We start from the raw sequence: 25,008 nt of genomic DNA, 5'->3' as shown, positions 1-25,008 counted from the left end.
ATTTATTTCTATTTTAAAAATATACATTCGATTAAATTTACTATAACAGCGATTGTACGATCGAACCGAACCCTAATTCCTTACTTCGGCCTCCCCTTTCCCGACTCCCGCTCTCGCCTCTCGAAGTTGAAGCTCTCCTCCCCTTCCGTCGCTCTCGCCGCCGGTGAGACCGTCGGTCGTTGCTAACGCAGCCGGTAAAGCGACCAGTGAGACAACACCACCGGTGCTCTCAGCCCTCTCAGTCATCTTCGACTCCCGCTGTCGCCCCGTGTCTCGATATCGCTAACACGAGCACTCAGCCCCATCTCGGACTCCCGCCGTCTCCATCAGCCCCTCCGGCCCTTGCCGACGCCGTGATTGCCTCGGAGATTCCCTGCTCTACTCTCGATCTCTCATCATCTCTCGCAGCACCGGTACATCCTCACCTCGCCGCCGCCGCCGTCAACAAAAAGGTTAGGGTTTTAGGTTTAAATTATGAATGAATGTTCAATATTTGGGTTTATTGGTATTAATCATGATTCATGAATATTTAATCCAGTTTTATGTATATATTTTGATGACAATTATGTTTTTATATACAGATCATCTACAATAAATGTCAATGCAAGGAGATTTATCAAATATGGATGCTGATAATAGCTGTTCGATACCACATTCTGAGCCTTCAGTGGGAACAAAAGTAGCTGTAGATTCCAAAGGAAAGGTAACCAAGCGAAAATCAATAAAATCAAGAAGTGAGGTATGGGATCATTTCACAAAGTTTACTGATGATGATAAGGATCTTAAAGTCAAATGCAAATATTGTGATAAAGAGTTTTTTTATGATCCATACAAGAATGCAACAACAAGCTTGAGATCTCATATGTCCTCCTGTAAAAAACACTTTCATGTTGTTGAAACAACTCAGGCACAACTAGGTTTACAACTATGTTCAAGAGAAGGCGAGGTGTGTCCAACGTCTTGGAAATTTGATCAAGATGCATCTAGAAAAGCATTGGCTAGAATGATTATAATGGATGAACTCCCTTTCAAATTTGTAGAAAGCGAAGGATTTAGAACATTTATGACCATGGTATGTCCAAAGTTTCGAATTCCTTCAAGATGGACAGTTGCACGTGATTGTATTGAATTATATACAGTTGAAAAGGAAAAATTGAAAACTTTGTTGCATGATTCAACACAAAGAGTTTCTTTGACCATTGATACATGGACATCAATTCAAACAATCAACTATATGTGTCTAACAGCTCATTTTATTGATACAAATTGGAATTTACAGAAAAGAATTCTCAATTTTTGTCCAATTACAAGTCATAAAGGCGAGGCAGTTAGTTTAGCCATTGAAAATTGCTTGAGAAGTTGGAGAATCAATAGAATTTTCACTATTACAATTGATAATGCAAGTTCAAATGATGTTGTCATCAATAGTTTCAGAAAAAAGATGATTAATTGGGATTCCACTGTTTTGAAGGGAGAATATGTTCATATGAGGTGTATAACTCATATAATCAATTTGATTGTTGTTGATGGCTTAAAAGATGTAAATCAATCTGTGATAAGAGTCAGGAATGCGATTAAATATGTTAAGCAATCCCCTTCTAAATTTAGCAAGTTCAAAGAATGTGTAGAGATTGAAAAAATTGAAAGCAAGCACTTATTATGTTTAGATGTATCGACCAGATGGAACTCAACTTTCTTAATGTTGAATGTAGCTCAAAAATTTGAAAGAGCTTTTGATAGGTTTGATGAACAAGATCTATGTTTTAAATTAGATCTTCAATATACCGATTGGCATGTTGTTTTGAATGAAAATGGAGATGTGATACTTGAATCAGATGGTAAACCTAAAAGAGATTTGAAAACTTTTGATGGGAGGCCAACAAGTGCAGATTGGAATAATGTTAGACTTTTTGCATCTCTATTGCAAGTTTTTTATGAGTTATCATTAAAAATTTCAGGATCTTCATATGTCACTTTCAATACTTTTGCACACGAGATTAGTGCTATTCATACCATCTTGAAGGAGTGGCAAGAAAGTGACGATTTTGATGTGTATTCGATGGGGATTAGCATGAAAAATAAATTTGACAAGTATTGGGGAGATCCTGAGAAGATGAATAACTTGCTTTATATTGCAGTGGTGCTTGATCCAAGGTATAAATTAGATTTCGTAGAATTTATGTTGATTGAATTATATGGAGATGAGAAGGGTGCAAAAGTTGGAAAAATAATAAAGGACACTTTATATGCTTTGTACCAGGATTATAAAGAAAAAATGAAGCCTCAAGGTAGTAGCTCATCCATTTCAAAATTAGCTGACAATGACAGTGTTTCAAAAAACATGAGTCAAATGGATTTGAAAAGACAATCAATCCTTGCGAAGTATAAGAAGCAAAAGGCACAAGTTTTTGGTGATGGTAATATGTCAGAATTAGACAAATATCTTCATGAAATAGTTGAAGAGGATTGTGATACTTTTGACATTTTAAGATGGTGGAAGCAAAATTGTCATAGATTTCCTATACTTGCTCAAATTGCTCGAGATGTATTAGCCATTCCAATATCAACAGCTGTTTCAGAATCCGCTTGCACTGATGGTCAGATACTTGATTCTTTTAGGAGTTCATTAACTCCTAGGGTGGTAGAAAGTCTTGTTTGTACTCAAAATTGGCTTCGGTTAAATTTGAAACCAATCAACATTGAAGAAATTTTAGAAGATGTGGAAAATTTTGAAAGCGGTAAGTTTTTTTCTTTTTAAGAAAAATATAATTATATTTTTATTTATAATTATAAACTTATAAAATATTTATTTATTATTTGACTTGTTTTTTTTTGTCAGAATTCTCAAAAATTGTAATGGAGTCATCTTCTTCGACATCATTAATGCATGAATGAATTATATAATAATCAATGGTATGTCTTAAATTTTTTATTTTATTTAGAAGTGTATTTATTTATTTATTATCTTCTGATGATGATAAATAATAAATTTTTTACTTCTTTGTTATTAGGGACAAGCACAACTGCACAAGGAGTCCAGAACAAAATGAAAGTTTCACACTGCCACATCATTCATGCAAGATTTTTATTCTTTACTTTTCGCAATGTAATTTATGAGGAAGTATTATGTTATCATATCTTAGTAGTGGTCTAGTTGACTATGGTGACTCATGACTAGTTCGATAACTACTGATTGATGAACTAAAACAGTAGTGGTCTAGTGGATAATGGTTGACTCATGACTAGTTTTATAACTGATTGATGAATTAAAATTTGATATGTATTTAATATTGTGAGAGGTAATGTATTTAATTCAATTAACCTTGAGTTGTAGATGGTTCACAAAATTTGATGTATATTTAATTAAATTAACATTGAGTTGTAGAGGTTGATAGTGAAATGTAAGAAATGTGATTTAATTTGAGGTAATTAATTTATTAATTTTGTGATAGGTTAGAATGTAAATAATTGTGAAGTATTTTATTAGTTAATTTTGTAAATGTATAAGAAAATTAATTTTAAGAATATATGGGAGATATTTTATTTTATTTTATTTTTGATAATGTATGGAATCATACATTATAGTCATCAGTTGAATTAATCAATTGCGGAAGTATTATGTTTGATTAGTTGGTCAAATTGAAGCATTTTGTCAATTCAGCAATCGATTGTTATATTTTAGTTGAATTAACCAATTGAGTTGGAAGTTTTCTAATTAGGCTATCAATCAATAGTCGATCGTTAGTCAACAGCCAAATTTATCAATTGAATTGGTGGCCTTCTGTTGGCTTAAAATAGCGTATCAATCGATACACAAGATCGTCGCCTAACCACAAAATCACGCCCTCATCGCGAGGCCGCATGTTATAGTTCCGCTATACATTAGCTGGATGACCGATCGATCGTGGCCATGACAATTTATTTCCCTCTCTCTATCCTTTCGGCGGATATTGATGAGTGATTTTTTCCATTAAAGTTGTTCCAAAATTCAAAGTCAAATCTTGTTGATTGATTTCTAAATTCAGATTTGGCGATCAGATAAATCCTCCCAATTCTGAACTACTACAACAGATAAGCGCTCATGGTTCCACGCGGGCAGAAGAAATCCACAAGGCTAACGCTTTTACCTTTAATATTAACTCAATGAAGGCTTTACCAGCAAATAGAAATAGTTCGCTCCAATCATCCAGGCATTTTTAATCATCAAGCCAAAAATAATGATAAAATTGAGTTAACAAAAACTATAACAAAGGCATAACTGAGACAATAACTTGGCGAATCATAAAGCACTTGCAATATGTTTATGTTCACAGCAGAAAAAGACAATGACCAAACTACTCCCATACTTCATTTTCTATCTCATTTGAACGACTCCAGCAGCCATAAGCTTTTGAATCTTCTGCATCACTTGGGGGTTCTTGAGATGATCCTGTGCAGCCTTAGGGTTCTCTTGGAGGTCAATCAACACCTGGATAAGAAAGTAGACCCATAAATGATTAAACGTGGAATTAAATTAAGTACAAAGTTGATGTTTATGAAGAAGAGAATGACTGCACAATACCTGTCGCATAACAGGATCTGTTAGAATATTTTGTATTTCCGGGTCCTGCATGGCCTTTGCCTGCAAAACAAAATCAGGCTCAGTGAACCATATCCCGAAGCGAGTTGGCAAAGGAAAAAGCGTTACTGCATTAACACCTGTCTCTCTTGCAATTCCTCCGGACTTATTTCTCCTCTGTTGGTTTTATTGATTTGTTCAACGCACCTGAAATCAGAGAATAGATATTTGATTCCGTCGAGGACGCCAAAGAGCTCGTAGTCAGTAAAACCCTTGCATTTTGTGGGCAAAAAAGCTAATTACCTCCTCACACCGTCCAACAACTCCTGATTGTTCGAGTCATGTTTCAAGCCCTCCTGATATGTCTCTAATGCTTTGTCGTATTCTTTCATGAAGAATTGGATCGCACCTTTCCTTGTGTATCCTTTAGAAAAGGATGGATCCAGCTCGATGCACTTCTCTGCATCTTTTAGACCTTCTGGCAAAGCACCCAGCTTGGTATAGCAGGCAGCCCTATTGCTGTAAACCTGCAGAATCAAACGTCAATAATTTATATGAAGAGAATTATGAAATACAATACATAGCTAACAAATGTTTTTAATTAAACATCAATTGCCGTAAATATTTGAAGTGATGAAAATATTTTATTTTGATAAAAATGAATATCGTCCTTGATCAACACATTCAATACATATTTCCATATATAAAATAATGTCATTCATACAAATCAAAACACAAGAAATAAAACAATACATATTAAAACGTAGAATAGATCATACATATAATGTGAATATAATTAAATTTTAAAGTGTTTATCACTTGCAGAGAATGTATTTAACTTAAAGCTTAATAAGTTCAACGTATAAGTAACCAAATAGAATAGCTTAGGGTTTTAAAGCAATTTGGTTTAACCTAGTCACATGACAAATACCATACGCAGTCACATGTGGCTGCGACATCTGCTTACACACATCGTGTCCAAGGGAGGGCTCTCTAAACTCATCATTTTTGTGTAGTAAGACAAAATTAAACAAGAATATAATAAGTTATGATGATGATTTTGCAAAAATAAATACAAATTTTATGCTATGAGGTATGTAACACAGAGATCTAATGACTTGTTGAATTGCAAACCAGATTCTAAATAACCTAGTCCAGTTTATCGAGTGGCAGAGATGATAAAATTGGTACTAGCGAGTGTTTCTGACATTTGCAAAGGTCACATGTCTATATCCACCTTTAACCAAGTAAGCAAGCTGACTAGGAAAGTACCTTTGGATCCTTTGGGTTCCTCTTTAGAGCTTCAGTATAATGTTTCACTGCTTCTGGATACTTTTGCTGCTTGAAAAACTCATTGCCTGGACAGAGTTAAAGTCATATCAATGTCACTCTTGGTGAAGAAATGGCCTTCAAGGCAAAATGGTATTGACAACAATAACATAGAACAGTGAAGACAAGTGGTGATAAACATATGAAAATGATTCTTTCGTCAAATCGTTAACAACCATGACAAACTTCAAGGTGTAGTCATATGTCAATTCAAATACATATTAAAAAGAAAATGATGGGAAATGGTAGCATCTGAGAATGAAAATATTCAGTAATGAGGCATTTGTAACAATAGGATAATCCCCAAAAAGAATCAAAACACAATAGTACCTTTTTCACGCTCCTCATCTGCTATTTCAGGATTGAAGTATTCTTCTTGCTCCAATTCTCTCTTTGCCCTCTCAGCTTCATTTAGTTTTTTCAAAGTGTCAGGGTTCCTGTGTTCGGTTAGGGCTTTCTGGAAAGTTTCAATAGCAGGCTCATAATCTTTAGAATTTTTGGCAAGTTTTGTAAGAGCAGTCCCTTTCCTAGTCAATGCTCTTGCAATCATTTTGAAGTCAGAATGAAGTTCTCTTCCACGTTCAACAGCTTTGTCACAGTCCGTTATGCATTCTTCGTACTACAAAGAAAAGACAAAAAAAAGTTAGCGCATTGAATCCTAAGTCAAAAACTTGATCATGCAGACAAATGAACCAAACTATCCACGCAGAATTTGCAAAAATTCAATATAGTGATTGGTGGCTGGAAACAGGAACAAAACGAAAATTGTGGACAACACTATCCAGGAAAACCCACTAGTCAAGCGTGTTCAAAGATGGTTTTTTAAGACTACTCACCTGTTGTGACACTCTAGTTGATAAAAGATAAAATCATGAGTTGTTGAACGTTATTGACATCACCTCATTCGACAATTTCCAAAACGAGTACATGATTATAGAACATACTAATACTTATAGCCTAATTAAAAAGCCAAAAAAAAAAAAAAAGAAAAGAAAGGGAAACAGTAACAGTTCTCTGAAAAGGTGTCATAGGACAACTAAATATCATATTTATTTGTAATATTCATCTTGAAATGAAATTTGATTGTCAGTTCAAAAGTGAACGAGATAAAAATAAATTAACTATAAGAAGCTTTCCACCACCATGTTGGCCATAGAGGTACTGAAATTTTTTATCCCACTACTCTACTTTCTGTAACTCTACACATAATTGTTAAATTTTAAACCCATATTAGGGCTGATTTATCAATTAGAAACCACAAACAGATGAAACCATTTTACAATAACAATGGACAATATAAGTATTGATATCATTTAAAACAGATCCTCATACACAACCAATTTAGTGGCATAAATCCTATTAGTGACATAATTGGTCAAAAATGGGAAAAATTTCTGTGAAAAGTGAAAACTTGTTCTAATGGGCCACTTGAAACAAAAAAAAGGGCCATAGCAATTAGTTGCAAACTGAATATATGGAAGACGGGGAATATATCGCTCCTATGTTTCACTCACAGCCATGTCTAAAAACATTTGGAACACAATTTTTGCTTCATATGAAGGAACTTTTATCTTACAAATTCTTCAATAACACTTTTCTTGCTTACAAAAGAAAAGCATCTACTAAATATTTCTTTTTGAGCCTGAATGTATATTTACTTTAAGGAGAACAATTTCTACCATACCATAAGCAGGGCAGCTAAGCTCCCTGCCCACTTTAGAGGAAGCTAGAGCAGGCAAAATGTATTGATTGAATGTAGAGGAAGCTCGAGCAAGCAGAATGAATTGATTGCTACATGCGATCCAGGTTTTGGCATTAAGGACAAGTTATTAAATGTTTGCACAAGATACGTTTCTGTCATAAAACCTAACTAAAGAGAATGTTGCTTGCTCCTACCCATTAGAACTAGCTACTAGCAGGATCATTATTATATAATATAAGCACATTAATAGTAAATTTTCACTGGATCTGTTTTGAAATATGCATCAGATTATCATCCAGCAATGAACCCCAACAACTTTTTTTACCGTTGAGAGTCTTAACTGCCCTGCTATGTGCCTCTTATGTTTTTGATTCTCCAATTTTTGAAACTTCTTAGGCACATGTGTAACAACAGGACAAATCATTTTAACTAAATAAAGATACAAGCTTGAAAAAGCCTCTGTTTCAGAACTTGACCATTTGAAATCTACCAACACATTGCCAAATGATCTTGTTTCTTTAACTCCATTTTTTCACATACCTTGAAAACTGTCAGATCAAAATCATTGATTGTGAGAAGAAGGATAATTGGGATCACAGGATTCATAATTCTTATGATATAAATTCTATTTCCAATTTTAGAATTATAGTCTAGTGACAATGCAAAGCATGCAAAGAAAGGACTAGGCTGGCCTAATTATTTTTGATAAAAAAGGAGTGTTCATTGTTTTACCAGAAAGAATCGATCAAGCAAATATGATGCTAGAGGTATTACCTTTCCCATCTCCAAGTAGACTGCAGCTCTGTTAGTGAGATAGGAAATGTCGCCGTCGTCAAGCTCCATTGCACGAGTATAGTGTTGAATTGCCGTCTCAAAGTCCTTTTTCTTGTAAGCAGCATTCCCTGCTTCCTTCGCCTTTTGGGCCTCAGCCTTTATCAGCTTAGTTTCCTTTTCCTCTGATACCTCCATGGGCTCCGATTGCTGCTCTGGCTCCGGCTCTGGGGCCTTCTTCGCCGGCTCCGGATGGGATTTTACTTGTTCTGGCTCAGAAGTCTCACTCGCCATCCCATCCGTGGGCTCCCTCATCTTCACGTTGAGAAGAACCCCGATCACTTGCATCATCCTCGGATCAGAGAGGTACATGTTGAGGTTGTTAGGATTTCTTTGGATGTCGCGGATCATGTTGAGGAAATCCGGCTGCTGGAGGTAACCCCTGGTGGTCGGATCCGCCGTGAGCTTCGTCCAAAGCTCAGGCCCCTGGAAGATCTTGGCGAAGGGGGACGCTCCTTGCGGAGGCGGGCCCCTGGGCTTGGCCATGGCGGCGCGTGCATCGGCAAGGCCGGATTTAAGGGCCTCACTGGCAGGATCGAGCTCGAGGCCCTTCTCGTACGCGGCGACAGCCTGGTCGACGTCGCCAAGCCCGAGGTGCGCTGCGCCTAGGCGGCTATAGCCCTTGGCCCAATCAGGCTTGATCTCGACGGTCTTGCGTGCGTCGGCGAGTGCGGCGTCGTAGCGCTGCAGGGAGGCGTAGGCAGCCGAGCGGTTGGAGTAGAGGATATGATTGTCGGGAGCGAACTCGATGGCCTTGGAAAAGTGGCGGATAGCATCGTCGAAGCGGCCGGCGGAGAAGGCCTTGTTGCCCTCAGCTTTGGCGGCGTCAGCCATGGCGAGAGAGAAGGAGCGCAAGGAGGAAGGGAGGCGATTGATTCGCCTTCAAGAGGTAACGATGCGCTTATGAAGCTGCAAGGGTTTCTTCCAGGTTCTGGAACCTTCCTGAACATCCAGAACGGAAGGCGAACCGGAGTCTTCTGGATTAGGCTCCCTGGCGGTCTGGCCCACTCAAATAAATTCGGTGGCCCACTTAGCCTTGGTTTAAACTTTAGATGGCCCTACTTATATTTTTATTCCATTGATGTAATATATGTATACTATTTAGATGAACGTAAAATTAAATATATAAAATTATAAAAATATTTTTATTTTCTAAATTAAACATTGATTTAAAATGAGATAATTTAAAAATTAATATCTTAAATAGAAATAAGATTGAAATAAAAAATATTTTAAATTTATTTTTCCTTCTCTACCTTCCAAATTGAGAAAAACTCTTCTTTTTCATAAAATTTATCAATTCTTTTTTTTCCCTTTAACTCATTCCTTTTAATATAAAATTCAAACTTCTCCATTCCTCCCTTCGTTGACCTCCTCTCGAACGGTGGTTAATGGGCTCGCAAATAAATGGGCTCTCAATCTTAGCCATTGGATCATATTAATAATCTAATTATCACTCATCACATGAGTCTAGCCCTATCTCACTCATTACATGCAGGTTATCGTTAATGGGCTCGCAAATAAATGGGCTCGCAAAATATGATTATTTATAGGAATTTTTGTTCAAATGGAGAATGCAATCAAATAATATTGAACGTCCAATGATCTAAATCGGTCATCACATGAGATAGTCAATAAGATTTATCATTTTTTTTAAGTTTATTATTCGATTTGATAAAAATTTATTTATATTCGTTCAGATCAATTAAATAAATAAATTTAAATAAATAATTAAATTAAATTAATAAATTATAATACATATCTATTTAATTTATTAATATTCATAAATAATATTTATAAATAATATTTTTAAATCATATTCATCAATTGAACTTTTATCAACATACTAAATAAATAAAAAAAATTTAAAATAAATATATTTATATTATCAAATTCAATAACTAATCAAATAAATTGAAGATTTAAAAATTAAATAATTAAATAAATTTAAATTGAAAGTTTGATAATATTTAAATTAATTAAATTTAAATAAGCTTGAATTAAATTTAAGTTTATTAAAAAATAAAATTTAAATAATTATTTTAATGATTTAATTCTTTATAAGCACGACTTGGCTCAATTTGTATTATATAAATAAATTTAAATATTATAAAATTTAACTGGACCTTAATTATGACTGACCAACCCTATGCGACTTATGGCGCACGAATTAAATGCCATATCAAACCTCGCATGGTACATAATTACGTATGCACGAGTGCATATACATTAATTATGTGGGAGAATTATTATTTATGCGATCTGATTGATAAAGAAAGAAGCCAAGTTAGTTGAAGCTACCTACCAAACCCTTGGACGACTTTTCTACCCTCTTCCATCATTGATTAGTTACCCATCCACACAATTATTTATCTTTTTTATTCATCAATAAATAAATCGGCGAATTAATAATTAAAAACAAGGGTAGAGTTAGGTCGAAATCCTTGACTAACGCAAAAAAATAATTTAAAATAATATTAAATTAAATTGGAATAATAATTCCATCTGTGTGTCAGTCGCCACGTGGCACCGGTTGACCGGCCTAAAATGTGGGGCCGCTATATTTCGTGCACAAAGCCAGACGCATAGAACGAGTAAAAGGTAAAACACCCAATGGAAACAGGCCACGTGTCCGTGTGCGAGTCACACCGAGTCAAAATCCGCGGTGGTCTGCTCCTGCCTCTTTATCAAGTCAAGACGACGACGCCTTCGAGTTCTTGCTGTGGCCTCTCCTCCTCCTCCTCCATTCCCGCTGGTTTCGTCCGTTCTGGCTTCATCTCTCGCTGGAATCCTCGCAAAAGTTCAGTTCTGCGGCGTCGGATTGACTTGGATCACGGTTTGCAGCTCTTTGTCCGCTGAATTTTGGTCCGCATTTGGTGGAGATCGACTCCTCGGCGGGAGATCTGGCGGGCAGATCTTAGGGGTCGTGCGTCGTTGATTGGTACGGGGAAAATAGGGCGAAAAGCCTCCCTTTTGGAGCATCAGCAACGTTTCTTCCATTATTCTTGGTCGTCTGAAGCGTGATCGGAGTTGTTGGGAATGGGAGCGAGGGGGATCCGAAGGAGCTCTCGCGTCCTGTCTGATAGTTTCGTGGATGGAGCAGATTACCCTTCGTGGGATAGCAATATGATCCAGACGGGCACCTCGTCCTCTTCTGAGACATCTTTTTCATCGGATTCCCCTCCCAAGGCGAATTACATCGAGCATCGGGTGTCCAAGATGGATACGCTTCCTGGCGTCGCCATAAAGTACGGGGTTGAGGTACTTGATTTCAGTTTGCTTTCTTGCTCATCTTTGCCGCTTTCAGTTTAGTTCTTTACTCCATGTTTGAGCATCACAAATTACTTCCGGTTTGAAGTAACAAAAAAAAAAACACAATTATTCGGATCAGAGTTGTACTTTCTATACATTTTGGCATCCATTCAATCAGTTTGCTTGACCTAATTGAACTGTTAAGTCCTCTTGCCTGACTAGCCTATCAAGTTCGCTTGTCTCCGTGATTGAATTGTTAATTTCTTTATGTTTTAAATTTTATTCTATCCTATATTCCAATTGATGGTTGTAAGAAAAATTGTCTTTGATGTTTTAGGTAGAAGACATCAAACGCTTGAACGGCTTAATGACAGATATTCAAATGTTTGCACATAAAACTTTGTTGATTCCTTTGCCAGGAAAGCATCCTCCATCTAATTGTCTCTCTGACAATTCAGTTGCTGATAGGTACTTCCCTTTTTATCATTAAGTTTTACATGTTATCACGCTCTATGATAGGGAAAATTTGTTGCAGAAGAAAAGTTGTGAACTTTTTCCTTTCTCAACTTTCAAAACTCTTTGAATAGGTGTATTCTTCTGCTTCTGAAATATTTTGCATTGCACAGTTGGGCATGCTGTAATAACATCCTGAACTTAATGATGCATTAAAGAACCTTCTGTGGTCCAGTGCCTCTGCTGGATAATTTCTAATGACAATGCACACCAACATTTTGCACCACAATTTGGATTTTCGAATAACTTATCTTGCACTTTTGTGGCTTGGAAATGAGTCAACATCTCACCTTTGTTCAATTGTAAACATACAAATTAAGAATCGCAACTCTGCTACAAATATTTGCATTACCAAAATCTTGTGAAGATATTCTTCTAAACAATTTGCATGTCAAATTAATGCGCACACATGAATGTCCATGCAAAAACTATGATGTTTCAATTAAAGGCCAAATTTTTAGCATGAGGTGTACTTTAAACCTTTGGAGGACTCTAGTCATTAGCAATAAAGGCACTGTCTAATCTGCTAGTATTTACTCTCAAGCTAATTCACTACCACATCTTCTTTTCAATGATCTTCTATATTCTGTTGAGGAGACTTAATGATATTAAGTACTATTTGAATAAGGTATCAGTTTGCTTTCAAATAAAGTTTGTCAGATTTGTGAACAGTAAGGAGCCTTTTTTAACCTTTTTCAACTTGAACATTATTCTTATCAATTTTGTTTGTCATATGATGCCAACAGTCATTCAAGAGATCATACTCCACCCTGTCGTTTTGGTGCTGATGTGCTGGATTTGTTGAACTCAATGAAGACAAAAACATACCCAAGACAGATCTCCTCGGCAATGAACAGCCTGCAATCATATTATGGTTTCACAGAACTCAAAAAGGGCTCAGCTCTTGAAGGTTCTGAGATGACTGTGTATCGAATAGGTGGCAGCTGCTCTGATGATGAAATTTGGTCCACAGACCCACCATTTTCTGATTCATACTCACATCAGGATTGGAAAACTACAAGTTTGGTCAATGGTTTCTTAGCACTAAACGGCAAGTCTAAAGAGAACAACACTGTTTCAAATAATGCTGAGAGCATCGACATGGAGAATTCTATCAGGAGGCAGCAAAAAGGCGACGCAAATGAGTCTCTGTCCACCCCAGAATTGCAGTTCAAAGAGGAGAGTGGCAGTGGATGTTCAGGATGGAAAGGAAAAGGCTTGGCAGCAAGACCAAATCTGGCTAGCAAAACTGAAATAGACATGGCCCTGTTAGACGTTACCTCTAATGGAGATTCTTTCATATATGCTGCGTCTTCTCCTGTTAGAAAATCATTCAGCACGCCAGCCTTGCAGGAAAATGAAAACAGTTCTTTCATTTGGCCAACAAGTACCTGGACCTTGAAGACCGAAGACCTGGTCAGGCCCTTACTTGTTGGCTTGCCGATACCAAGAAGCGTCTGGAAGAACAAAGCAGCTGTTGATTGATTATTAGCAGGCCTTGAGTTAAGGCATTGCGGTATTTATTGCTAAAAGACACTGAAGTGGTTTAGGAAATAGGGGTAAATGAAGCAAGAGCTGAACTAGCTTCAAGTCTTTTTGATTTGTCATCATTTTCTATATAAGTTCATTGTTATACCAGTGCGAATACGTTTTTTTTTTTTGTATATGCCCATTTGTTCGAGTGGGGGAGAATACAACAGTCATCAGAGCAGTGGTACTGAATGTTGACTGCTTACTTTTGATACCATAAGAAATATATGCTCTTTCATTACTTGCCCATATTAATTTGCTCGAGTTTACTGTTACCAGGTGGTATTGGTGAACAACATTGTTAGTTTTGATCAACAATCATTTCTACATTTCATCATCATGCATGTTAATTTTTTAATTTTCTACAGGTTGGTTTGATTAGTGCACTTAATCGGACCAATGTTTGGGTTATGATTTTTTTTTTAATAATTCGGAGTGTCCGGATAGTTTGATCACCAACTCCATGTTTATAAATATATATCTACGTGCTTTTATGACATCGATGAGTGCTAAGATGCCAATTCACAAAATGTAAGTCTTGAGTATAATTTGACAATACATCAAACAAACTTCTTCCTTCAAAGGATAATAACAAATTGAATTCTGAAAAATATTATACAATTAAATTTACTCTTCAAATTATTCTTTGTGCAAGGGGCTGTGTAAAGCCCGTCGTTGTCACGTCGCGGATGAATGAAAATAATGTTCGTACCTAACAAAAAAAAAAACAATACAATAAAATAAAATAAAATAAATCTCTCTCCTCTCATCAGTCAAAATCAATCGAGCTTATCATTCTACAATCTCTCTATTGATTAATCTCTTATGGCCCTCATCATGCTCCAGCCTAATCAGGTTCTACAATCTCTCAATATTGACGGTCAATCCCCATATATTATAAGTCATGAATGGTATTTGAATTAATCACAAATTGCGTAGCAATTTATCTCCTTCCATTCACTCTATTCGTTTTATATGCACTCGGGCCTCAGTAAAGTAGTGAATGACGTCGGATTAGTCGGTCTGATAGTCATAAATTGCATAACAATTTTACTCCTCTGCTATGTAATTTCTCATTAAAACTACGAAAGATCTGCCCTTATATATTCAGTAGAGCCTATCAGGTTCTACAATCTCCCTAATATTTATGTTGATTCCCATATATTACAAGTCGTGAATGGCGTTTAGATTAGTCAGTCGGATAGTCAATCGAACAATCGTAAATTACGTAGCCATTTCACTCCTCTGCTATATAATTTCTCTTCTTCCCTACTACTAAGCTACTCAGTCCTCTCCTTTCAATATTAGTTGAGCCTATCGTTCTACAATCCCTTTTTAGATCGATTCCTCATTTCCTCAACCCTTTTGCACGTATGCTCGAGCTATTACATACCCTCTCCTTAGTCAGTGGAGCCTATCAGATGATACCCTCATCGCATATACGCTCGAGTCTATCAAGTTCTACGTACTTACTCGGCCCTCTCCTTAATAGTCGAGCCTATCAGTCCTCTCATGTGCGCTCGAGCCAAGCAACAGGTCGTAAATGGTGTATCATTTACTCTTCCTTTACTACTACTAATTTGGACAATCTCTCTCCCTCTCCCTTATATATATGGTCGAGTTTATTATTCTAGACCCCCGGGGCATAGCTAAGTTGGTTACGACATAGCAAAGTTGTAGAAGAGGACAAGGGTTCGAATTCTGGCGAAGTCAGGCAATATCCTCCTGCATCATGACCAACTGCAGTTTCTCGATTTACCTCCTCACAAATGGTCGTGGGGCCGAACGTGTGGGACCGCTAAGGTGGCGGATTCCACATTTTGTTGCAGAAGAGTTTATCATTCTACAATCTTCCAAATACTTAGGTCGATCCCTCTGTCACTCTCTCTTATGGTCGAGCCTGTGGGGATACCCTAAGCAACAGTCGTGAATGGCTATGGGTCGTTCACTCTATCCCTATATTTGATGGCTTCGGACCATTTCTTCAAAGCAAACCTTTGGAAATCACTCTCTTATTGTATTCAGCTGGATCCATATCAATTATTCCCTCTTTATCTTTCGACGATGAGATTGTTACTAACCGAAATATGTACAAGAACGAACACAAGCAAACTATAGCTGTGCTACAACCGACAAACACCATGACGACCAAGGTGATTGCCATAATCCTGGTGCCAATAGATGGATCGAACTTGCCGAGTCGACTTGCAATGTTCCCATGAAGCTTCAAATCATTTATCTCGGACCGAACTCGATCAAAGTGACGATTCTGACTTCTCTCTGGGTTGTTAGCTGGGTCGTTATTTGTTCGAGTTTGGCAATGGTCTGTTTTCTCAGAGTTGAAAGCTACATCATAATTTGAGGCTCTCCGCCTATCCGCTAGTTGATTGTTATCGCCAATGTCGTTGCTATCATTGTTATCGACATCTCGATCCTAACTGACACAAACTCGGATGTTAGTTTGTGAGAAAGAAATCAAGCTAAAGAGATCTTTTAACTGCTCTCTCTATCACTAATGTTCTATAATTTATGGAAAAAAAATATCTGTCCCCAGGGCCATGGTGCCGCGATAGGATATCCAGGTTGTCACCCAGGCACCCAGATTCCCAACTACGACGTATTTGCAAGAATTTTTCTCCAAATGGAGATTGCAATCAAATAATATTGGGCATCTGGGTTGGCCGCTTGCGCTTCCCGATTTACCCTAGTAGCCGGTGGAAAACTTCCGTGGGATCAGACCGATCACCTTAGGGATTGAGTCAATGCGACTAACTGACATTTATCATGGAAAAGAAAATATCTACCCCAGAGCATAACCTAGCCGATTGCATACTTCGAATGTTCCAACCGACCCAATCTTCCAAGCTCATGTCGAAGAAGAATCATAATATGTCTGGATCGATCTCCTGCCATATGAGTCTATTTCTGACATAGCCTCAAAAATATTGGTAGAGTAAATGAGTAGAGAAAGTCCAGTGTGTTAGGCAGTTAATGTGGAATGAGCTTTAAGTGTGCCCAACAAAGTGGATTAAATAAATTAGACAGGTCAGACGAATCGATTAGAACACAGGTAAAATAGGCAAGCAAAATGAATTGAGCATGACTATAATGAGCTAGAAAGGCCGAGAAAACTAAAAAATTTGAGCAAGAAGAGTTGGCAGATCATACAGACTAATCAAGACAAGTGAACACGTAGTAGATGATGGTGATAAGACTCTGTGACAGAGTATGAGTTCTAATGAAAACATCAGTAAAAGAACTATGCTCAGACAGTGTTTAGTTTAGTGGATGAATGCAAGATAAGAGGGGAGGAGTAGAGAAGCTAGAGAACAAGCTTTTAAAATGAAAAAGTAGTAATCACCGATGTTCTTTTGGTGTTCCCTCCCCATTCCACTTCCCGTCCTCTCTTTAACAATCCAAACAATCAGGCCGAAGGGAGCACCCCAAGACGGATAAACTAACCAAGCACATTTCTGTCAATCCTAACACAAGCCGTTTAACAAGTCAGAACTAAAAAACCAACAGTTTCTTTTACATCTAGCAGATGTTGACATATTAGAGCAAACGTGTCTCCTATAAACTGATTTGAAGAATTGGTTTGACTGTATATAAGCAAACAAAGTTAACAGTCATCGCAAAGAAAGGAAACCAATTTGTCAGTTCTTGAGCATCCATGATTGTCAAAGATGAATTGTAAGATGAACATAACTCTACTTTGATCAATCACATTGCAGAATAAAAGTGAAAGCTCCACAAACATCCATCCAAAAAAATGTATACATTTGTAGAAATTCTCATTAATGAAATGCACAATTGCATTTGTTGTGTATTATCCATGCCATTGAAATTACCATTGACTTATGCTAGAATGATTGGTTCCATAAATAATTTTATAACGTGCAAAAATTGTTTTTGTTATTACATGTGAACTAATTAAATTGATATCATGGTATTGTCACCAGGTGCTCAAGCTATGACAAGTACCTAGGCAATACGAGGTGAGACTTTTGAGCAGCAAAAATGAGGCTTAGTGATTGCCTTCAGCAAGGTGGCACCTATGTAACTTGTATTCTTATAGTATATGTGACGAACAAGCAATTTCGATTCAGCTCCTGTATGTGGGTGGACCACAAACCTGCATATCACATTAATCAAAGGTCACAACTCTAAGAATAGGGACGTAGTCCATGCATAGGTGCAATGTGAAATGACAATTGGTAGTTTTATCGTTAAAAATATGTGCATAGACATGTACCACTCATAATTCACTGATCCAATTATTCCTTTTCAACTTGTTTCTCTATTAAATTTACTCCTAACTCCCTATTTCTGTTATCCTTTTTCATGAATCACCTTGTTGTCACTTAACACCAAGATAGCTCAACACTCATTGTCCTCCCCTTCTTTTTCTTTCATCCTTGGCACCAATACTCTTCCTTCGACAATTGGGAACACACAACTTGTAATGACAGCAGAAAAATACAGTGGAGAAATCTAGTTGGTTGTCTCTAGTATCCTCTATCGCAGTTGATGCCAGAACTGAACTAGATTTCTCTCTGATATCCTCGTCTCTTAAGTCTCTCTTATGGTATTAATTCATTCTTTCAAAAATAGACAATGGAACCCTATTCTATTGTTTTACTCCATATCAATGCATCAATTGCCATATCATCCTTCCGGCTCTCTCCCGGAATTAATTGATTATTTCCAGAGTAAATGATGGAATCCTATTCTATTGTTTCACTCTGCACCCACTCACAAATTACATATCACCCTCATAAATTTTAGAATCCTACAGTATCAATAGTTTTAAGGACATTTAACGAAGTTGTCATCGAGTCCTTAAAAGATCATCACTAACTTCATCATTTAAAGATCTTTCTCTTGGAATGTCAACTTCAGTTCAGCTGTCAATCTTTGGTGATTGATCCAAGGACTGCGTCTTAAAGCCATTGACTAATAACCTGTTTTTGCCTACATCATCATCAAGCTAGCTAGTCAATTCTATTTTTGTGTTTCACACAAGACCTTTTCATAACTTATGAAGGAAGTTTGCATGGATAATATCTATGCTAGCTTCAGAGAGTTTTAGAGTTGTTAAGTTATCAAAGTTATTAATTTTTGTGTTGTGAGTTTAGTTCTGCATTAGGTACCGTAGTGTGTGTGTAAATATATATATACTCCTCTCCCACAACAGTATATTTCATCCCTTTTATGTTTTCTGGTCTCATACTCCACTGGTTCTTTTATTCTGGTCCATCTCTGATCTCTATTCTTGCTGCCTCTCTCCTGCTCAGATTTCACAGTTCTTGTTGCCAGGGATCCAGATCTAATCCCAGAACTTCAGATTTATTGGACCTCATTTGCCTGAACAATGTAATTAGACAGACCTTGATCATATTAAACTCATAGATGAACCTACAAAACAATACAAATTTATCACTAGGTTTATAGGACTAAATTTAAGATGTCACAATATAGCTTAAGTTTGATGGCTCACTAAGGCTCAGTGTAGCTCAATAAATAGATGTGTCCTTAATCAGCAATGAGAACCAATTTTTCAACGACCTTTTTGTTGGACTCTCTAGAACTATCACTATGCGGATAGTAGAAGTTTTCAAGCATTAATTTGTTTTAACAACATGCATGAAGGACAAAACATTTAGCATCACATGTCTACAAAATGTAGGATAATAGTTCTATTGCAAGTGTTCATGTGGACAAACTAAACACTGTTCATATATACACACACATACAAGCTTGTTGATCTAAGAATCTATGGCACCAAAGGATTTGGTTGGAAAAGAAATATGCATAGCTCTATGTAATATCATTTTCAAAAGACCTTAAAACTTGAACTCACCTTTTTAAATTTTAAAATCTTTTAATAGTGTTGGTAATTATGGATATACACTTCAACTGTTCCTATTATGCACCTGATTTCTAAGATTACACAATGTAGATTAAGGTGTAACAACTTCTCCAACCATACCACACACAATCACAACATAGATCTTTCTAATTAACAGCTGTGAATCGTTTTTTATTCTTTCTTACAGAGAGACCACCATAAAAAGCAACAAGAGTGTGATATCATCATGTGAAATGTAGATCAAAGTAATGTATTCGCTAGTAGAAAGGCTAACTTCATATTACTCCTTAATGCACTTCTGCTAACGTTTCTCCCAACAGCAACGTCCTAAATGTATAAATCTTTGTTTTGAAAAGATCAATTTCAGGAGCAAGATCTATGCTTTTTGATAACTTCATGTTACTCCTGAACGCACATCTGCCTAATGTTTCTCTCAACAGCAATGTCCCAAATGCATAAACCATAGTTTTGCGGAAGATCAAATTTCAGGTGCAAGATCTATGCATTTTGATTGTAAATTAAGGCATGAATGTGGAGACAATATCCAAATAATGTTTGAAAAACTTAAAACAACAAAGGAAAACCAAATAATAGAACTCAAACTAAAGAAACATACGTTCAAATCAATGGATTTCTGACAAAGGATCCCCATTACCACCAGACTCCCGAGTCTGCACGGATGAACTTCCTTCAGCATCAGGTTCCCCATCCATAGCGCCCCCGATTGACGAAGTAGCTTGATCAACTCGATTGAATTGAGTCAACTTGCGACGTTCATAATCAGGATCATCCGTAGGCAGCTCATATCGACAAACAGGGCATGAGTTGTGCAGCTCGAGCCATGGAAGGATGCATTCCTTGTGGTAGATGTGACGGCATGGCATCTTCTTTCCTATTACGCCCGTCTCGAAAGAGTCCAAACAAACCGAGCACTGGGACTCGTCCGACCCCAACAATCCCTCCGTGATCTTGACGTCCGGAAGAGACTCCACGGAATCCTTGCCTGCTGGCGGTGTGCCGTACGGATTGGGATCGTCCTCGGCCAATTGCTGGATCAGCTGCTCCAACCCCGGGCCAACGAAATAGTCGCCAATGTTGCCCACGAAGGTTCGCCCTCCGCCATGAGCACCGGGGAGTCCACCCAGGGAAAGGGTCTGGAGAAGGCCCCTGAGGACGGAGACGGGGCTGTCCGGCGAACCGTCCGCGTCGGCGGACGGATTCTCGACTGCGGGACGGGGACCAACAGCGGCGAGGTCGATGAGGGCGGAGAGAAGCGACGGTATGGCGGAGAAGGCGTCCGAATCGTCGAGCGAGAAGCGCAAGTCGGGATCGGGATCCGGATTGGGGCTAGGGTTAGGGTTAGGGTTAGAATCGGGGTAAGGGAGGTCGAACTCTTCGACGAAGTCGCCGTGGCAATGGGCGCAGGTGAGGCCGGTGCCATCGGCGGCGTTCGCGGTGAAGGTCCGGCTGCACTGGTGGCAGAAGTAGCGCTTCTCGGTGGCGGTGGCGGTGCCGGCGGCTGCGGCGGAGGACATGGTCGCTTCGCTGAGATTCACGGCCAGCTTTCTCCCCAACGCAGTTTGAATCGTAACTCGACAGATCAAGTCCGCTGCCTGTTGCCGTGTCACGCACGCAGCGCGCCGAACTGGCCCATGGCATTTGCGCGATCGGTTGGGCCGAAACCAGGAACGAACACCGTGGCCATGGCGTCGGTTGCCGAACCCTCGCGGCGCCGTGCCATCTTCAAATAAAATTCTGGGGGAAAACACTCCGTGAGGACCCACGCACCGTGCTTTCGTGCGACAAATCAACAATCTCGCCTATGGCTCATATCCAATCAAAAATAAATAAAATTATTCTAACTTAATTAAAATTATATTTAATTTTGAACAAAGTTATTGTAATAACCAGGATATTTGTATTTTTAAAATTAGGATATTTTTTATAATAATGAAAATAAAGAGTTTATCAGGAGAGAATGTTACGTTTTATTTGAGAGGAAGTGAGAGAAAGGGAGGGAAAGATAAATAAGGGGAAGAAAACTTTAAATTTTATTTAGAAAGAAGTGAGGGAAGAGGAGGGAAGGGTAAAAAAGATTAAGTTTTAATCTTCCTTATTTATAAAAAGAAAGATTTTTTTACACTCCAATTTAGAGTATAAGAAAGAGAAGATAATTTTAAATATTATTTATTTCAATTTTATCTCTTTTAAAATATTAATTCTCAAATAACTTATTTAATTTATTTAATTTAATTTTTTTAAATTTCTCTCGCTGACCACGATCTTTTTGCTCATTTCTTTCATCGGTAAATTTTTATAAAAATATATATAAAATACTGATTTATCTTTTGTCATACCAAAGTGTACAAATTTTATATTTCGCATATTTATTATATATATACTCATTATTTCTTTAAAATTTTTATTTATTTAAGTCGTAAATATTAACTTTAGTTGGTCTCATAAGATAATTTTGTCAAGAAAAATCTTATATATCCATAGGTTTAATAAGCTATACATATTTTTTCACATGTAAATTTATTTTAAGAAATAAGGGTATTTTTATAATTTTATGTAACTTTCAACTTTTTCTCTAACACATGTTACATTAATGAAACCTTCTGTTCCTCCCAAATGAAGAGAATATAAATACTTTTCTTTCCTTCTCTTTCTCTTTTCTTCCCCTCCCTTCAATGAACCTTCTCTCACCCATCCAAACAGAGCATTACTAATTAAGTTATATGACTAAATGATAGAATTGAAATTTAATTTATGTAATTACAATGAGGTAGCTAGACAAATTACAATCAAATTTAATTTTCAATTTGAATTTTCAAAGTTTAAAATTATTTTTTAAAAAAGAAGGTATAAAAATTAACTTAAATCTAAAATATTTTCTAAAATCTGTGAAATTATAAACTAAACGTAAATGGATGACATGGAGCCTCCGATCCTTGCCATTTTTATGCGTTATCCCCGCCTTACGTCACCAGATATACCATCTCAATCAGGGTTAAGTTAGAATAGGGTTTGACAAGGGTAGGGCAAATTGCCAACCCTAAACCCCGATGGGGTACAAAAAAAAATGCAGGGTTTCACACAACACTCGGAAGAAGTAAAGCGTTTTAGGGCAAGGCAAAGGCAAAGAAAACAAATTAAGCTGCATGCAGTAGTTTTTCACAGACAAACGAAGCAAGTTCCATTAATTAATTGTACAACATCTGAAAATTTAAATAGACAGTTCAGTTCAGTGAATTGGGCATGCATGATGCATACGCTTTCATGTCCCTACTACTGTCAGCAGCTAGCTGATCAAATAATCTGAAAAACAATTCATTCACCACTTCGTACTGGCAATCACACAATAATCTTTCAAAGAGAAGTACCTTCGAAAAAAAAGGCATTTAATTCCTTGTCAGTCATTAGAATATGAACAGATATGTGTGTGTATATATGTATACGTATGCTTGCTTACCGAGGCATGGAGTTGATTAAGGGCAGGTGTAGCCTGGAGGAATGGACTTGCCACAGGTGTTTGCGAGGAATTGGAGAGCGATGGGGAGGATGATGTCGTTGTTGAGAAGTTTGGCCGTGATGGTGGTGCAGATGCAGAGGGCGGCGTCCACGCCGGCGAGGCCCGCCAGGGGGGCGCAGCATTCCACAGCGGGGTCTCCGACATGGATCGTGTCGCCCAGCACGTCGAGGCATACGCCCAGCTTCAGCATGGGGCATGTGCTGCCTCCGGAGATCGCTGGGGGCGACGGGCACCCGCCCCCCCGCCTGGATGGTGACGGTGGCGAGCCTCCGGTTATTGGGGGCACCCTGACCACGGGCGGCAATGTGACGGGCGGCACGGTGACGGGGGGCAACTTGCCGACGGGCGGCACTGTGACCGGCGGCAGCCTGACGACGGGCGGAACGGTGACGGGCGGAACAGTGACGGGCGGAACGGTGACGGGCGGAACGGTGACGGGGGGCAACTTGCCGACGGGCGGCACTGTGACCGGCGGCAGCCTGACGACGGGCGGAACGGTGACGGGCGGAACGGTGACGGGGGGCAACGCCGACGGGCGGCAGCCTGACGACGGGCGGAACGGTGACGGGCGGCACGGTGACGGGCGGCACGGTGACGGGGGACCGGACCGAGGCACGGTGACGGGGGGCACGGTGATGGGGACCCCGACGACGGGCGGCAAAGTGATGGGAGGCACGGTGACGGGGGTCGCGGGAGTAGGGGTCGTCGGGCAGGAGCCGCAGGCGAGGGTCAGAGGAGCAGAGCAAACGGCGAGCAACGCTACGAGCGCAAGAGCTGAGCCGATGGCCATGGCGCGCATCGTTGGCTGCGGTTCTATAGCAGAAGAGATGAGCTCGCTGCGAAGCTTGAAGTAGCCGGCTTGCGGGTCGCCGGAGAGCCCTTTTATAGGGGCAGCTCACATGCATGAAAACCACACCACTACGAAAGATCTCCATTATGCACATTAGCCCCGGCCCACCTGAAAATTACATTATTGTCCATATGTGTAAGTTAGACTTATCATTTAATTTAGGGTTGTAATTATGAGAAATTACTTTTCATTAATTAATATATAATAACATGTGTCAATATATATTTACTCACATATATATAGATATTGTTATTATAATATTAGTTAAATTTATCCCCAATAATATTTTGTAATATATTTTAAAATGAGAAATGATACACTACGTTAAAATATAATATAAAAATGTAACAAACATACTACACTGTATGGATATGAGACCTACTGCATGGATGTGAGAGTCAAGTTATAGTGTGTCATGTTACATTTTTATATTGTATTTTTATGCAGTGTATCATTGCTCTTTTAAAATAATAAATAATACTAATTTGAATGTATTCTTATGTAGGTATACTATTTTTTAATATTATTTTATTCTTTGATAGATTAGATCCTAACCGATCACTACTTAGGTATTTTTTCAATTAGTTAATCATATATGTAACAAAATAATTAATGGGAGAGAACTAAATTATAGAGTTGTTATTAGATTAATTGTCTCGATAATATCCATTATTTATGCATATTATTAATAAAATAAATAAATAAATAAATCTTCATATTAGTCATATTTATATTTAGGTCCATAATACTTTCTCATACAATTGAATTTAGATATTATAGAATCGCTATCTTATTATAAAAATACTTAATTCTAGATGATTATTTGGTAGATTTTGCTCAAACAAATATATTATACAAGTTTTCATGGCGAAAATCATATTCAATGAGTTATTATCAAGTAGAATGGCTAGTAACTAGTTGATATATACATACTTTGAAAGTGTCTTATAATTAGTTGATCAAGTAGGATGGTTAGAATACATGTAAGTAAAAGGTGAAATCCGCCACCTCAATCGATCTCACACGGTTCGTTCCA

At 38.0% G+C, this 25,008-nt stretch overlaps 4 protein-coding genes and 1 pseudogene across 6 annotated transcripts; 2 read left to right on the top strand and 3 right to left on the bottom strand.

The window, feature by feature from the left end:
* Positions 1-101: 101 nt before the first annotated feature.
* Positions 102-3,138, top strand: LOC141824992 (zinc finger BED domain-containing protein RICESLEEPER 2-like). Its single transcript, XM_074712350.1, has 4 exons — positions 102-452; positions 582-2,738; positions 2,840-2,913; positions 3,012-3,138. The coding sequence occupies exons 2-3, from the start codon at positions 596-598 to the stop codon at positions 2,893-2,895; spliced, it is 2,199 nt and encodes a 732-aa protein (XP_074568451.1). The 5' UTR covers positions 102-452; positions 582-595; the 3' UTR covers positions 2,896-2,913; positions 3,012-3,138.
* Positions 3,139-4,193: 1,055 nt separating this feature from the next.
* LOC141824649 (hsp70-Hsp90 organizing protein-like) lies at positions 4,194-9,341 on the bottom strand. The gene is made up of 7 exons (XM_074711973.1): positions 8,364-9,341; positions 6,218-6,506; positions 5,831-5,916; positions 4,862-5,085; positions 4,699-4,765; positions 4,562-4,621; positions 4,194-4,468 (listed from the first exon to the last, which is right to left on the bottom strand). Exons 1-7 carry the CDS (start codon positions 9,252-9,254, stop codon positions 4,355-4,357), a joined length of 1,731 nt encoding a protein of 576 aa, XP_074568074.1. The 5' UTR covers positions 9,255-9,341; the 3' UTR covers positions 4,194-4,354.
* A 1,792-nt stretch (positions 9,342-11,133) lies between these two features.
* Positions 11,134-13,956, top strand: LOC141824831 (uncharacterized). The gene is made up of 3 exons (XM_074712163.1): positions 11,134-11,681; positions 12,010-12,140; positions 12,932-13,956. Exons 1-3 carry the CDS (start codon positions 11,460-11,462, stop codon positions 13,668-13,670), a joined length of 1,092 nt encoding a protein of 363 aa, XP_074568264.1. The 5' UTR covers positions 11,134-11,459; the 3' UTR covers positions 13,671-13,956.
* A 2,921-nt stretch (positions 13,957-16,877) lies between these two features.
* Positions 16,878-21,281, bottom strand: LOC141825273 (E3 ubiquitin-protein ligase RING1-like). 3 transcript variants are annotated; one of them, XM_074712661.1, is made up of 2 exons: positions 20,204-21,281; positions 16,878-17,197 (listed from the first exon to the last, which is right to left on the bottom strand). In XM_074712661.1, exon 1 carries the CDS (start codon positions 21,120-21,122, stop codon positions 20,211-20,213), a length of 912 nt encoding a protein of 303 aa, XP_074568762.1. In that variant the 5' UTR covers positions 21,123-21,281; the 3' UTR covers positions 16,878-17,197; positions 20,204-20,210. The 3 variants fall into 3 exon arrangements, with proteins under 3 accessions (XP_074568762.1, XP_074568763.1, XP_074568761.1); XM_074712662.1 differs by having other exon boundaries at positions 16,878-17,188; XM_074712660.1 differs by lacking the exon at positions 16,878-17,197 and adding an exon at positions 17,552-17,850.
* A 1,461-nt stretch (positions 21,282-22,742) lies between these two features.
* LOC141825609 (uncharacterized) lies at positions 22,743-23,962 on the bottom strand (annotated as a pseudogene).
* Positions 23,963-25,008: the final 1,046 nt, after the last annotated feature.

The sequence above is a fragment of the Curcuma longa genome, chromosome 3, assembly GCF_044706935.1.
Source record: "Curcuma longa cultivar G26 ecotype Majalengka, Jawa Barat chromosome 3, ITB_CL_G26_1.1, whole genome shotgun sequence".
NCBI lineage: Eukaryota > Viridiplantae > Streptophyta > Magnoliopsida > Zingiberales > Zingiberaceae > Curcuma > Curcuma longa.
Note: the sequence above shows the minus strand (reverse complement) of the source record. Positions and strands in the feature narration are given on the sequence as shown.

Bases quoted from the DNA above. Each gene is read 5' to 3' on its own strand.
- LOC141824649 (XM_074711973.1), bottom strand. From the start codon at position 9,254: ATGGCTGACGCCGCCAAAGCTGAGGGCAACAAGGCCTTCTCCGCCGGC. The intron at 5,086-5,830 runs GTACTTTCCTAG...TTGATTCTGCAG, and splicing joins GGAACCCAAAGGATCCAAAG to GTTTACAGCAATAGGGCTGC. The intron at 4,622-4,698 runs GTGTTAATGCAG...TTTGTTTTGCAG, and splicing joins AGGAATTGCAAGAGAGACAG to GCAAAGGCCATGCAGGACCC.
- LOC141824831 (XM_074712163.1), top strand. From the start codon at position 11,460: ATGGGAGCGAGGGGGATCCGAAGGAGCTCTCGCGTCCTGTCTGATAGT. The intron at 11,682-12,009 runs GTACTTGATTTC...TTGATGTTTTAG, and splicing joins CCATAAAGTACGGGGTTGAG to GTAGAAGACATCAAACGCTT. The intron at 12,141-12,931 runs GTACTTCCCTTT...TGATGCCAACAG, and splicing joins GACAATTCAGTTGCTGATAG to TCATTCAAGAGATCATACTC.
- LOC141825273 (XM_074712661.1), bottom strand. From the start codon at position 21,122: ATGTCCTCCGCCGCAGCCGCCGGCACCGCCACCGCCACCGAGAAGCGC.
- LOC141824992 (XM_074712350.1), top strand. From the start codon at position 596: ATGTCAATGCAAGGAGATTTATCAAATATGGATGCTGATAATAGCTGT. The intron at 2,739-2,839 runs GTAAGTTTTTTT...TTTTTTTGTCAG, and splicing joins TGTGGAAAATTTTGAAAGCG to AATTCTCAAAAATTGTAATG.